General features: G+C 44.5%; 1 protein-coding gene across 4 annotated transcripts in view; it reads left to right on the top strand.

Annotated features, from left to right (window-relative positions):
* The window catches only part of ROBO3 (roundabout guidance receptor 3), a 371,292-nt gene extending 358,853 nt beyond the window's left edge, over positions 1 to 12,439 (top strand). For all 4 annotated transcript variants that reach the window (XM_056544121.1, XM_056544122.1, XM_056544123.1 and 1 more), the window contains exons 25-28: positions 524 to 631; positions 3,869 to 4,042; positions 6,455 to 6,606; positions 11,680 to 12,439. In XM_056544121.1, coding sequence (XP_056400096.1) covers positions 524 to 631; positions 3,869 to 4,042; positions 6,455 to 6,606; positions 11,680 to 11,691 — 446 coding nt within the window. In that variant the 3' untranslated portion in view covers positions 11,692 to 12,439. The remainder of the gene's footprint in view (positions 1 to 523; positions 632 to 3,868; positions 4,043 to 6,454; positions 6,607 to 11,679) is intronic.
* Positions 12,440 to 15,879: the final 3,440 nt, after the last annotated feature.

Raw genomic sequence — 15,879 nt, 5'->3', positions numbered from 1 at the left:
TCCTATATACAAGAATATAACTGCTATAATACTGCTCCTATATACAGGAATATAACTACTATAATACTGTCTCCTATATACAAGAATATAACTGCTATAATACTGCTCCTATATACAGGAATATAACTACTATAATACTGCCTCCTATGTACAAGAATATAACTACTATAATACTGCTCCTATGTACAAGAATATACCTACTATAATACTGCCTCCTATATACAAGAATATACCTACTATAATACTGCTCCTATAAACAAGAATATAACTACTATAATACTGCTCCTATATATACAAGAATATAACTACTATAATACTGCCTCCTATATACAAGAATATAACTACTATAATACTGCTCCTATATACAAGAATATAACTACTATAATACTGCCTCCTATATACAAGAATATAACTACTATAATACTGCTCCTATATACAAGAATATAACTACTATAATACTGCCTCCTATGTACAAGAATATATATTATTATTATAAATTGTATTCTTCTGTGTGATCTCTCAGGAAAAGCACAGCCCCTCTCAGGAGATATCAGTACGCCCCCTGGACAGAAATCAAAAGGCAAAAAGAAATCTAAGTCCGCTCACTATCGTCGGGAGGCCAAGCAGGGGGGTGAGTTTTATTGTCTGGTGTTTTTAAGAAAAAAATGAATGATGTATTATGATTGTTATGTATTATATCCATCCATTAACTAATATTCGGACCTTGCACGTAAACCTGAGAGTAACAGCCGGGGTGAAGCGTGCGCGGTTTATTACCCGCCATGTCGTGGCTGTAGTATGGACATTACTATACGTGACCTGTGGTTATATCTGGTGTATTCTCTCCGGACAATAGGTGAAATGTCTCCTCTGAAATCTCAAATGCATCAGGGTCTCCTGGGGAGACAAATAATGGGAATCCCTGAAATCCTATCTGTCCTGTGATATCTTACAGTCCTCAGCCGACAATTCCCACATGATGGATTAGGTTTCGGCTGGGACCAGTCATTGCCTTCAATTGAGAATTTGGGGAATTCGACAGCGAAAGATTACAGGTGTTTTCTTACCAAGTACTGGGAGCAATTGAGTCATAGGGGGAGATTTATCAAAACCTGTGCAGAGGAAGAGCGGTGCAGTTGTCCATAGCAACCAATCAGATCGCTTCTTTCATTTTTCACAGGTCTCTTTAAAAGTGAAAGCAGCGATCTGATGCTACTGCCCCACTCTGCCTCTGCACAGGTTCTGATAAATCTCCCCCATAGAGAGGACTGTCTGTGCTCTACAATTACTGTGAAACTGGCAATATGGAGCAAAAGTGGAAAGGATACGGAACATTGCCTTATTCAAGGGTCGCGGTTTTTCTTTTAAGTTCTATGTAAGTCTAAGGGACTTTCGGTACATCTCCTGATCACGTTACTCTTGAGCTGTAGGCAGCAGGTGCAGAGAATAGTTAGTGCGGGGGACGGGATAGGAGGACGGGATATGAGGATGGGATGTGAGGTTGAGATAGGAGAACAAGATATGAGGTCAGGATAGGAGGACGAGAGAAAGAGAACGAGATATGAGGTTGGGATAGGAGGACAAAATAGGAGAACGAGATATGAGGTCGAGATAGGAGGACGACATATGAGAACGAAATATGAGGTCGAGGATAGGAGGACCAGATAAGAAAACGAGATATGAGGTCGGGATAGGAGGACCAGATAAGAGAATGAGATATGAGGTTGGGATAGGAGGACAAAATAGGAGAACGAGATATGAGGTCGAGATAGGAGGACGACATATGAGAACGAAATATGAGGTCGGGGATAGGAGGACCAGATAAGAAAACGAGATATGAGGTCGGGATAGGAGGACCAGATAGGAGAACGAGATATGAGGTTGGCATAGGAGAACGAGATATGAGGTTGGGATAGAGGGATGAGATATGAGGTCGGGATAGGGGGACGAGATATGAGGTCGGGATAGGGGACGAGATATGAGGCCGGAATAGGAGGACGAGATAGGAGAACGAGATATGAGGTCGGGATAGGAGGACAAGATAGTAGTTATATTGAGCTGTAGGCAGCAGGTGCAGAGAATAATTTGTGCGGGGGACGGGATATGAGTTTGAGATGCTCTGAGGCAGTGTATGAGGATGGGATAGGAGGATGGGATGTGAGGTTGTGAATGTAGGACGAGCTATGAGGTCGGGATAGGAGGACGAGCTATGAGGCCGGGATAGGAGGACGAGCTATGAGGCCAGGATAGGAGGACAAGATGTGAGATCAGGATAGGAGGACGAGATAGGAGAATGAGATATGAGGTCGGGATAGGAGAACGAGATATGAGGACAGGATAGGAGGATGAGATAGGAGAACGAGATATGAGGTCGGGATAGGAGGACGAGATAGGAGAACAATATATGAGGTCAGGATAGGGGGACGAGATAGGAGAACGAGATATGAGGTCAGGATAGGAGGACGACATAGGAGACTGAGATGAGGTCGGGATAGGAGGACGAGATATGAGGTCGGGGATAGGGGGACAAGATATGAGGTCGGGATAGGAGGACGACATAGGAGAATGAGATATGAGGTTGGGATAGGAGAACGAGATAGTAGTTACATTGAGCTGTAGGCAGCAGGTGCAGAGAATAGTTAGTGCGGGGGACGGGATATGAGGTCGGGATAGGAGGACGGGATATGAGGTCGGGATAGGAGGACGGGATATGCGGTCGGGATGCTCCGAGGCGGTGTATGAGGATGGGATAGGAGGAGGGAATATGAGGATGAGATGTGAGGTTGAGATAGGAGGACGAGATATGAGGCCTGAAACAGAGGACAGAATATGAGCCAAGATATGGGGTCTGGATATGAAGACGAGAGAGTCATTGTCCCTTATTTACTAAGAGTGTTGTGTAAGTTTCTTTGTGGTTTTAATTCCCTACAATTTATTCTCCTCGGTATTTACTGAGGTTTCCCTACATTTTCCACTTTTCCCTACACTTTGCTTTTTTTTACACCTGCTCTGATCTGTCGGGTTTTCCTCAGCTCAAATCCACCACATTTTTTATACGTTGGGTTTTTGTGAAAATGTCGGGAACACGCCCCTTTGAGACCACGCCCCCTTTTCACGGCGTCCACGCCCCTTTTTCGGGTTTTCTTAGCAAAATGGTGAGTTAGTCAGGTTTTTTTCAATTCTGGCGCAAATTCTGGTGCAAAATTTGGCGCAGACAGAATTTCTGGCGCACAACCCTACAAAACATGTCGGGTTTACAATAGTACATGTAAATAGTAAATGAGGGCCTTTGTTGCTTTTTCCTTCTCACAAAGTTTAGGTAAGAAGACCGGGTACTGTAGTCTTACTCAGGTGTGTCATTTCTATCTAATACTTCTCACAGCTGGGAGTTTGTTGCATTGGTTTCCGGTGAAATAAACAGAATGTACTCTAGACTGATACATTTCTCCTGCCTTGATACATTGTAACAAATGATCAGGACAGAAGAGAGATTTGCCCTGCCGCTGTGTTTGGTGCTATCTACAGTAAATGATTCACAACCAGTGTGCCTCCAGCTGTTGCAAAACAGCCTTTGGCTGTCCGGGCATACTGGGAGTTGTAGTTTTGCAACAGCTGGAGGCACCCTGGTTGGGAAATACTGTTCTAAGTAAATGGTTTTTGAGGCAGTGTGCAGACGAAAAGTCTACAGGTCCCATTCACTATGCTAATACCGAGACACGTTCCGAATTTTCCAAACTAATTCACACAATTTGGTGCGGAATAAAACAAGTGTCACCTTTTCTGGCCGCGCAGTTCGCTGATTGTTTAGATTTGTATATAAAATAATTTCTTTGTGGTATAGATTTCTTTTTATTTCCCCTCCTCCCAGATCTCCCACCACCACCTGAGCCCCCTCCGGCTGATGAAGAGCCGGGGTCCCCCCGCATGGAGTACTGCGGCTCATCACTGGAGAGAGAAGGCACCAACACCTCTTCTGTAGAGGGAAGATCCGCGGCCGTACACCAGCGGGGGGGCACGACGCACCCTCTCCACCAGAGAGAAGGTAAGGGGGTTATATTTTATACTACAACTCCATGTAGCCTGTATATAACCTCTCTCTACTACAAAGGTATGGCCTCACACTGCAGATTTACTGCATCCTTGACAAAAATCTGCCATGTGTGAATGGACCCTAAGACCCCGCGGCGGCCCTCTTTGTTTAGTAAGGTTGGGAGGCGGAGCCAGCGCACTGACGTGCAGGCCTGCATCCATACCGTACTGCATACGTAGTGCTGCCACCAGGTTGTCCTGTGACTGTAGGTTGGTAGACTGTGTGTCTGCTCATAAGGAAATATAAGGCACATGTCGCTCTGTGCAGCGGATTTTGTGAAATAGCTGCATATACGCTATGTGTGACTCTACCCTAAATTTTAATAGAGATAATGTGGAGAATGTCCGGGAATCATGGGGAGGAGGACATAACTAGGGAGACTGGTTATTTAGCAAAATATATGGCCACCACTACATGTTCCACCCAGCTTTTCTCAACCAGTGTGCCTAAAGCGGTTGAAAACTACAACTCCCAGCATGCCCGGACAGCCTTTGGCTGTCCGGGCATGCTGGGAGTTGTAGTTTTCAACCGCTTTAGGCACACTGGTTCCATCTTAGACAGTGCAGTAAGACAGGAACACTTTATTTTGTATACGGGACAATAACTCCCGAAGGGTTTCAGGGTCGGTAGGACCCTTAATCATGGCATGCACATCTTAAAATGATCTAAATTCTATTGCAAAAGGTTGTCTGGGCATGCTGGGAGTTGTAGTTTTGCGACTCCCGACAGGTTTTGGGTCGGTAGGATGCTTAATCATGGAATGCACATCTTAAAATGGTCTAAATCATATTGCAAAAAAAAATAAAATAGAATAGCAGGGAATGTCCTGTCTTGTGTGACAATACATCCCTTTCTTTTATATTGCTTCATACATAGATGAGGCAGTCAGGATTGGGGGAAAGCTGGGTGATAGCACCTGCAGCCTGTATCGCCACACATCGAGACAGGGCAACCTAGAACCGTTCCTCAGAGAAATTGGTTGCAAAAGGACAACTCCCATCATAAGTTCTTATAAGGTAGTGTTCTACAACCTGTGGCTCTCCAGCTGTTGCAAGACTACAACCCTCTTCGTGCCCTGACAGATTTAGGCGACATAATAAAACTTTAAAGACCACTCAAGAAAAGGGCCCGCTGCGATCTGAAACTTATCCCCTATCTTTAGGATAGGGGATAAGTTTTTCAATACTGGAGTGCTCCTTTAAGAGCTACAGGTTGGGGGACACTGGCTTATGATACAATATCTGAGACCTCTTGATACTCTGTGTATGGTATGTACTTTCCTAAGGACATGTATTGGTCACTGTAAGGGTAAGTTCAAACCAGTGTTGTGCTCTGTCCAGAGTCTGATAAAATCCGGGACTTTCCTGCGATACAACAAACACCTGATGGAAACCCGTCGGACTCCATTCAATGGCGGTGTCCGCTGTGCTCCGACCTGTTCAGGCTCCGTTCGGTACAAACCCTGAAGGAGTCGTAGCACAAAGCTGATGGGAACCTAGCTTAAATGGGCACTGTCATGAAATAAAAAAAATTGGTATGTTGTAGTACTTAAGTACTGCAACATATCTCTAATATACTTTAATAAAAAAAAAGTGATTTTAAAACAGTTTAAAATCACTTTTAAATTTGGCCACTAGGGGTCGCCCTCCTAGTGGCTGAATGCATTCGGCAGTGACGTCATTAGTGAATTTTGACTCATTGAAGCCTGGCAATGAGTCGGAATTCACTCACTGCGGTGCTCGCTCCTGCCTGTCAATCAAACAGGTGGGAGCGAGCGCTGAGAACAGAAGAAGCGCGCATTGGCTCCCCTGCTCCCTGGCCTTGCACGCCGGCCCCGCCTCCCGGCATCCCGTCGCTGCTGTCCTGCCCGTCGCTGCACTGTCCTGGTATGTCTTGGGGGTGGGGATGTTCGGGTAGCGGGGTTCAGGGGAGGGGTAGCGACGTTCAGGTTGCGCCACGGCCATGTATTGTTTTTAACACAGGGTGCCTCCAGTTTTTCCCCACTACAACTCCCAGCATGCCCTGACAGCCAATAGATGTCAGGGCAAGCTGGGAGTTTTAGTGGTGAAACAGCTGGAGGCACCCTGTGTAGATGAACTAAGGGCGGAAGTCCCCCCCAGCAGGCATCAGTGACGAGGTGCCTGCTGGGGAAGTGAGCACGCTACCAGGCAGACAAAACTGCATTTTTTATATAGTAAAAAAATTAGGCAGGGAGGAGGTTAGGGATAGATGGGAAATAGGCAGGGGCAGAGAGGGAAAAAAAAGGGATGGGGGGAGCTACCCTTTAAGAGGGGATCTGGACATACAAGTCATGGACGTTGTTGTGTTTTGTGTACTCATCCTCCATCTCTCCTTTCATTGTAGATGAAGAAATCATTCCATACAGTAAACCCAACTTCCTGTCCAGGAGTCAGATGTCCAGTAATTGTTCCACATCAGGAAGCAGCTCGTCCCGGGGGTCCGCAGGCTCCAGGAGTCATCCATCCGGAAGAGGCAAAACAGGGGACCGAAAAGAGGTAAGATATAAGACTGGGGTGTGGGCACTGTACCCCAAAAGGGTCTGCTGGTAACACACAAACTAAAGGATACTTAACATTTCTACATCCTTGCAATGTTAGACGTTGTGGTCAGTGGCGGCCCGGGTGCTGAGACCCCCAACAATCACTAAAACAAAAGGGCAGCTGAGCGCCTCTGTTTTTGCTCAGTTCACCCTGTAGAGCAGTGTTCAGATTCATAGATATACAAAGTCTGAGACTATCGCATTTCCAAGAAGAGCCAAGCATAAAATTAGGGGCACAGGGCTCAGCTGGGTGGTTCTGTACTTTTGTTTTAGTGATCGGTGGGGGTCTCTATACCCCCACCAAGCAAAGCTCCTAAGATGTCTTAAATAGGCACTGTGTCACTTGAACAAACTTTGCATAGATCAATACTAAAAGCGAATATAAGAAACTCAATATATAATATATCCCATTAGACAAAAAGAAAGAAAAAAAAGCTTCTTTGTCCTGTCGTCGAGCTTCTTCCCTCTCCCTCTCCCCCCTTCATATCAGATAGGGGTAGGCATAATGCTATCCTTCATATAAGATAGAGATAGGTATAAGGCTATCCTTCATATAAGATAGGGGTAGGTATAATGCTATCCTTCATATAAGATAGGGATAGGCATAAGGCTATCCTTCATATAAGATAGGGATAGGTATAAGGCTATCCTTCATATAAGATAGGGATAGGCATAAGGCTATCCTTCATATAAGACAGGGATAGGTATAAGGTTATCCTTCATATAAGATAGGGGTAGGTATAAGGCTATCCTTCATATAAGATAGGGATAGGTATAAGGCTATCCTTCATATAAGATAGGGATAGGCATAAGGCTATCCTTCATATAAGACAGGGATAGGTATAAGGTTATCCTTCATATAAGATAGGGGTAGGTATAAGGCTATCCTTCATATAAGATAGGGATAGGCATAATGCTATCCTTCATATAAGATAGGGGTAGGTATAAGGCTATCCTTCATATAAGATAGGGATAGGCATAAGGCTATCCTTCATATGAGATAGGGATAGGCATATGGCTATCCTTCATATAAGATAGGGGTAGGTATAAGGCTATCCTTCATATAAGATAGGGATAGGCATAAGGCTATCCTTCATATAAGATAGGGATAGGCATATGGCTATCCTTCATATAAGATAGGGATAGGCATATGGCTATCCTTCATATAAGATAGGGGTAGGTATAAGGCTATCCTTCATATAAGATAGGGGTAGGCATAAGGCTATCCTTCATATAAGATAGGGATAGGCATATGGCTATCCTTCATATAAGATAGGGATAGGCATAAGGCTATCCTTCATATAAGATAGGGATAGGCATAAGGCTATTCTTCATATAAGATAGAGATAGGTATAAGGCTATCCTTCATATAAGATAGGGATAGGTATAAGGCTAACTTCATATAAGATAGGGATAGGCATAAGGCTATTCTTCATATAAGATAGGGATAGGTATAAGGCTATCCTTCATATAAGATAGGGCCCGGGACTATTCATAGTATTCAGATTATTGAGCAGACTAGATGGGCCAAATGGTTCTTATCTGCTGACACATTCTATGTTTCTATACTATATTCAAATTATATAATGGCCATAAATATTACAAATACTTAAAGGGGTACTCCGGGGGAAAACTTTTATTTTTTTAAATCAACTGGTGCCAGAAAGTTGAACAGATTTGTAAATCACTTCTATTAAAAAATCTTAAACCTTTCAGTACTACACAGGAAATTATTTTCTTTTTGGAACACAGAGCTCTCTGATGACATAACAAGCACAGTGCTCTCTGATGATACCTCTGTCCATTTTAAGAACTGTCCAGAGTAGAAGAAAATCCCCATAACAAACAAATGCTGCTCTGGACAGTTCCTAAAATGGACAGAGATGTCAGCAGAGAGCACTGTGCTCGTGATGTCAGCAGAGAGCTCTGTGTTCCAAAAAGAAAATAATTTCCTGTGTAGTATTCAGCAGCTAATAAGTACTGAAAGGTTTAAGATTTTTTAATAGAAGTAATTTACAAATCTGTTTAACTTTCTGGCACCAGTTGATTTAAAAAAAAAAAAAACGTTTTTCACCGGAGTACCCCTTTAACACATTGATACACAAGTTCAGGGGTGATCTGTGATGATGATGGGTTTCCACCTCTTCCTGGATATCAAGTCTTTTTCACAGCCGTCCGGACTCCAGTCTAAGGTTTCAAAGATACAGGATGGATATTTTTTGTCTTTATTGTTGCCTATGGGACCTGATGAGTAATAGCGGCTGTTACCCGCCCCCATAGAAACAAAGCCGTGAAGGGTTTCAGCAGCTGAAGCTCCTAACACAAAGCCCCCCCCCCCCCCCCCCCCCCCCCCCCCCCACCCCCCCCCCCCCCCCCGATGACGGATCTCATGGACCCATTGTGCCACTTTTCAGCACAAGAACATTAATAAATTTAATAGAGGCAAATGTCAAGAACGTCCGGGAATCATGGGGATGAGGACATAACTAGGGAGACTGGTTATTTAGCAACAAATATAGCCACCACTACATGGTCACCCAGCTTTTCCCAACCAGTGTGACTCCAGCTGTTGCAAAACTACAACACCAAGCATGCCCGGACAGCCAACGGGCATGCTGGGAGTTGTAGTTTTCAACCGCTTTAGGCACACTTGTTCCATCCTAGACAGTTCAGTAAAACAGGAACACTTTATTTTGTATACGGGACAAAAACTCCCCTCGGTTTCGGGTCTGTAGGACCCTTAATCATGGCATGCACATCTTAAAATTATCTAAATAATATTGCAAAAGGCTGTCTGGGCATGCTGGGAGTTGTAGTTTTTCAACTCCCGACGGGTTTTGGGTTGGTAGGATCCTTAATCATGTAATGCACATTTTAAAATTATCTAATTCATATTGCAAAAAAAAATATAAAAAATTCTGCAGGGAATGCCCTGTCTCGTTGTGTGGCAATACACCCCTTTCTTTTATATTGCTTCATACATAGAAGATGAGGCAGACAGGATTGTGGGAAAGCTGGGTGATAGCACCTGCAGCCTGTATTGCTCATAGTTCAAAAGTGATGAAATATATCAGTTCAAGAAATTTTTCTGGTAACTTAATACGACACATTGTTGGGAATATTTTCGACCTAGGTGACATTAAAACGTGAGCCTTTCTCCCGTCCGCCGGAGGTTGGGCTGTCACAGGGCAGCACATCTGGTTACGTGCTCCCCGCCCCAGGTCTTTGCACCTCTTCCCTGCACAGGTGACTCCCCGCAGAGCCGTAAATGCCTCCACATCTACAATAAAACCTCAACCTAAAAAAAAGGACTTCAAAAAGATCCCGAGAGGCAAAAGCCTGGAGCAGAAACCCGATCACACGAGACAAGTGAAAGCCGAGAGCCCCGCTGGTTCCCAGGGGAAATATCTGCTCTTTTTTCTCGGTGCACCTTTTCTGTAGGTGACAGGAGACGTGATGTATTTATTATCGGCCTCTTCATGTCAGGTTACTGACAGCTTCCTTTAAAGAGGGCAAAAATCTCTCATCCTGGGGAATTTCTCCCATAAGAATCGGTGCATTATGAGGACTGTGCCGGAGATGTGATGGAGCGGATACAGGGAGGAACCAGTAAGACCAGAAAGGGGCGAAGATTAGATGAATGCAAGAAATTCACTGCAGACTATATAGTCAGATGGAGATGATCTATTGCTCCCTGTTATCAGCCGCTAACTACAGTATTACGTATAGGACTATAGCAACAACCTTTTTTTTTTTTTTTTTTTTACATTACTTATCCTGTACTGATCCTGAGTTATATCCTGTATTATACTCCAGAGCTGTACTCACTATTCTGCTGGTGAGGTCACTGTGTACATACATTACATTACTTATCCTGTACTGATCCTGAGTTATATCCTGTATTATACCCCAGAGCTGTACTCACTATTCTGCTGGTGAGGTCACTGTGTACATACATTACATTACTTATCCTGTACTGATCCGGAGTTATATCCTGTATTATACTCCAGAGCTGTACTCACTATTCTGCTGGTGAGGTCACTGTGTACATACATTACATTACTTATCCTGTACTGATCCTGAGTTATATCCTGTATTATACCCCAGAGCTGTACTCACTATTCTGCTGGTGAGGTCACTGTGTACATACATTACATTACTTATCCTGTACTAATCCTGAGTTATATCCTGTATTATACTCCAGAGCTGTACTCACTATTCTGCTGGTGAGGTCACTGTGTACATACATTACATTACTTATCCTGTACTGATCCTGAGTTATATCCTGTATTATACCCCAGAGCTGTACTCACTATTCTGCTGGTGAGGTCACTGTCTATATACATTACATTACTTATCCTGTACTGATCCTGAGTTATATCCTGTATTATACTCCAGATCTGTACTCACTATTCTGCTGGTGAGGTAACTGTGTACATACATTACATTACTTATCCTGTACTGATCCTGAGTTATATCCTGTATTATACCCCAGAGCTGTACTCACTATTCTGCTGGTGAGGTCACTGTCTATATACATTACATTACTTATCCTGTACTGATCCGGAGTTATATCCTGTATTATACTCCAGAGCTGTACTCACTATTCTGCTGGCCTCCTTATACAGTAAGACTCTGGGCAGAACTGATATAATATAATATTGCACTTTAATAGTTTATCAGTCTTGCCCATTGTGTTCCTTTCTCTCTAATTTTTATGGGAGCTCAGCTATTTGTTGCAGCTTTGGATGTGACTGGAGCAGTGTTTCTCAACCAGAGGGTGCTTCCAGCTGTGGAAAAACTACAACTCCCAGCATGCCCGGACAGCCTTTGGCTGTCCAGGCATGCTGGGAGTTGTAGTTTTGCAACAGCTGGAGACACCCTGATTGGAAAATACTGGGCCGGAGTATATAACATAATCAGTACAATTAGAGTGAAGGAAAAGCTCGGTATAGAATTGTGTAATAGTTTCTTTATCAACATTGGAGTATCCGGAATTAACGTGTCAATTTTTTTCCGTTCCCCCCAGGACAAGAGATGAGAAGACCGCGGTCGCTGAACTTACTTTCCTGCCACGACGTTGTACACAGAGACCTTTCGTCAAAAGACACTTTAAAACTTTTCCAGTATTTTCCATTCATGGCTTATTTATGACTTTTTTCAGACTTTTTTTTTTTTTTCGTATTTTTCTTGTAAATAAATTGCGCCCATTTTCCCGGGAATCCTGAGCTTTTTCCGGAATATGGAAAAATGACGTTACTATATTTATAAAAGTTACAAAAAAGCAAGTTGTACATATAAAAACAAAAAAACAAAAAAAAAAATGTTGCTGTTTTTGAATGTGCCAAGTTTTTCTAGCCAGTACGATGTTTGCACTCGCGTGTACAGAACGACAGGACTGACAAAAAATGTACAAAAAAAAAAAAAGCACAAGGCTTGTTGCATGCGGCCCCGGCGGAGAAGACTTGTGAGCTGGTGGAGACCGAGGATTGTGGCGCCAGCCGGCAACGAAGGGGATGGAGCCTGAGGAATGGCGCCGCAGTGGCGCAAATTTAACTGAGAACTTTAAAAATGACCAAGGGGCCTCGAGCCTTAAATACGTCCACGTTATGAAAGCAGCTAATGGCGATCAGGCAGAACCTGCGGAGGTGGAACAGAAGCCGTCACTGTGACCGACAACTTCTTTGGTCTATTACGAGCGGCGCTATCCAGGCAGCGTCACGTGACTGCACTTGTAATAGGCCCAAAATTAAATTTTGTATGCTACAAATAAAGATTTTTGCTAAACATTCTAACACATTTCTGCTGGACTGAATCCGACCGCCGACGAAGTCTTCACATGTTAGGAAACTTGGTGGACATTCCGCACATTTGCCTGATCCGCGCTAGGACCGCTCAGAAATGCGCCGACAATGCATTTCCTTGTGGAGTCCGCAGAAAGAATAGACATGTCTATTCTTTCTGTGGACAGCGGGATTGGAATTTCCGCGGCAGAAACATCTGATGCGGAAATCTTGGCGAACATTGCAGCAATGAGACTCTACTGCAGCGCAATTTCTGTGCCAACATCCAGCAGAAATTCTGCTTTGTGAACCTGGCATACCAGAGAACGCATATCGGTAACGCACCCATCAGCACTTCATATATTGTATTCCCTTTGCTTATCTATAGGATCTTTGTAAATGTTCACCAACCTATTTACTGTTTTACACTATATATATTTTTGGGGGGAGTGAGGAGAGGAGGAGGAAGGGGATGTGGCGGCAGCTTGTCATTAAAGGGGTTATGCAGCGAATGGAATTTTTAAATTTTTTTTAAAAACCTCAGATCAGCATAGGACATTAAAGGGGTATTCCGCTGCTCAGAGTTTAGAACAAACTGTTCCGAAAGCTGGAGCCGGCGCCAGGAGCTTGTGACGTCATAGCCCCGCCCCCCCTTAATGCAAGTCTATGGGAGGGGGCGTGACGACTGTCACGCCCCCTCCCATAGACTTGCATTGAGGGGGTGGGGTGTGACATCATGAGGGGGCGGGGCTATGACGTCACAAGCTCCCGGCTCCTGCGTTCGAAACAGTTTGTTCCAAATGCTGAGCAGCGGAGTACCCCTTTAACCTTGCTTCTGTTATTCTATTGTGCCCTTTTTATCTCCTGTACATGGCTGTGATGTGCCTTTCTGCCCTCATACTTGTTCCCTTCCCTGCAGGCTGTCGTTAAACTACAGGTCCCAGGATTCTTTGCTGCTGCTCTGCACTCACTTGCTCCTATGAAATAAGAAGAGAGAAAGAAAGAGAGAACAAGACAGAAAGAAAAAGAGAGAGAGAAAGTGCATAAGTATATAGGGTGAGATTTACCAGATGTAGTGTAGAGGAAGAGTGGTGCAGTTGTTTGCTATCTATGGGTATGTTCACACTTGGATTTAGGATTTCCACAGCAGCAACATCTGCTGCAGAAATTCCGCTGTTCACAGTGCAGCAGAATCCCATTAAAATCAATAGGACTGCAGAGGAATGTCCATGCGGAAATTATCTGCAGAATTCTGCTCAGACATTCTGCCGTGTAAACATATCCTAAGGCTGTGTTCACATGGTGGATTGTCCACACAGAAAATATCCATGCGCACATTCCACAGACAGCGGCGCACCATCAGAACATGTCGGCGCTAGGACCTCGCGGAAATGTGCTGTATCATAGATGGCGATGCATTTCCGTGCGGAGCCGTAGACAAAATAGACATGTCTATTCTTTCTGCGGACACTGGAAATAGAATTTCTGTGCCAGATGTTTCCAAGTGCGGAAATTCTGCTGTGTGCACAGTGCAGCATAATCCCATTGAAATCAATGCATCGCCCTTCATCAGCCACAGAGCGATCCTCACTCCATGCAGCGGAGAAGTGGGGGTTGTGCAGGAGAGATCGCGGGGGTCCCCAGCAGCGGGATAGAGGATAAGATGTCTAGGGGCGGAGTACTGCTTTAAGGAGGTCACAGGTGAGGAACCACAGGTGGCAGTATTGACGGTGTCACATTTGCTAGTGGAGACCACAAGGTTAAGTATTAGAGGAGATCCCAGTTACTATGGAGGGGTTCATGGTTACTGGGGGAAACCACAGGGGGCAGTATTGGAGGAGTCATAGTTACTAATGGAGTACAGTGGTCCCTCAAGTTACAATATTAATTGGTTCCAGGACGACCATTGTATGTTGAGACCAGAACTCTATGGAAACCTGGGAATTGGTTCTAAAGGCACCAAAATGTAATCCAAAAATAGGAAAAAGTGAGGATTAAAGAAAAATAAGTAGATAACTAATATAGATAAAGCAAATCCTTACATATAAAAGTAAGAAAGATCTGCTGGAAGCTGTAAATCACTGTCTATGTCAGTGTTTCCCATCAGGGAGCCTCCAGCTGTTGCAAAACTACAACTGCCAGCATGCCCGGACAGCCTTCGGCTGTCCGAGCATGCTGGCAGTTGTAGTTTTGCAACAGCTGGGGGCACCTTGCTTGGGAAACACTGGTCTATGTAGAGGACAGGAGCTTCTTCGGGGGCCTGTACAGTACACGCAATGTCCTAAAAAAGTCACATGGAGCCGCCCTCACCTGGTGTCCAGAGGAGCAGGTAACCCTGGTACAGGTAAAGAGTACAGAACATGTAATACCTCCCTGTACTGTAGGGGGCGCTATCAGACACCAGTCAGTGCATGAACTTCAGTAATACAGGTAAAGAGTACAGAACATGTAATACCTCCCTGTACTGTAGGGGGCTCTACCAGACACCAGTCAGTGCATGAACTTCAGTAATACAGGTAAAGAGTACAGAACATGTAATACCTCTCTGTACTGTAGGGGGCGCTACCAGACACCAGTCAGTGCATGCACTTCAGTAATACAGGTGTTTTACCAATGAATGCCCATTTTGATTGGTCAATTCTTCCAGTGATTGACAGGTTTCACAGATCTGGACTGTCTGTACATTGTATGTTGAGTCTGGTTTCAACTTACAATGGTCCAGAAAAGACCATTGTATGTTGCAACTATTGTATGTTGAGGCCATTGTAAGTTGAGGGATCACTGTACTACAGGGGGCAGTATTGGAGGAGTCATAGTTACTATTGGAGTACCACAGGGGGCAGTATTGGGATGGTCACAGTTGCTAGTGAGGTATTACAGAAGGCAACATTGGGCCCTCTTCTTTTTAATGTTTATTAAAGACCGTATGGAGGCTGCGGTTATGTTCACACGGTATAAAATAGAAGCAGAAAAATACAAGTGCATTTCAAGAAAGAAACACGTCTGTAATACCTGTGTTTTTAACCTCTTAAGGACCAAGGACATATGAGTACGTCCTTGGTCCTGCTCCCGTGATATAACGCGGGGTCCCACGGTGACCCCGCATCATATCACGGCGGGCCCGACATCATAGTGAAGCCGGGACCCGCCGCTAATAGCGCGCGGCACTGATCGCGGTGCCATGCGCTATTAACCCTTTAGCCGCGCGCTCAAAGCTGAGCCACGTGGCTAAAAGTGAAAGTAAAAAGTGCCGGTTAGCGCAGGGAGCTGTTCGTGATCGCCGCGGTATAATCGCGGCATCCCGAACAGCTGTACTACAGGGGGAGGTCTCTTACCTTCCTTCTTGCAGACCGATCGTCGAATGAATGCTTCAAGCCTGAGATCCAGGCTTGAGCAATCAATCGCCGAAAACCCTGATCAATGCATTCCTATGGAGATGCATTGAA

This window comes from Hyla sarda, chromosome 10 (assembly GCF_029499605.1).
Source record: "Hyla sarda isolate aHylSar1 chromosome 10, aHylSar1.hap1, whole genome shotgun sequence".
NCBI lineage: Eukaryota > Metazoa > Chordata > Amphibia > Anura > Hylidae > Hyla > Hyla sarda.
Note: the sequence above shows the minus strand (reverse complement) of the source record. Positions and strands in the feature narration are given on the sequence as shown.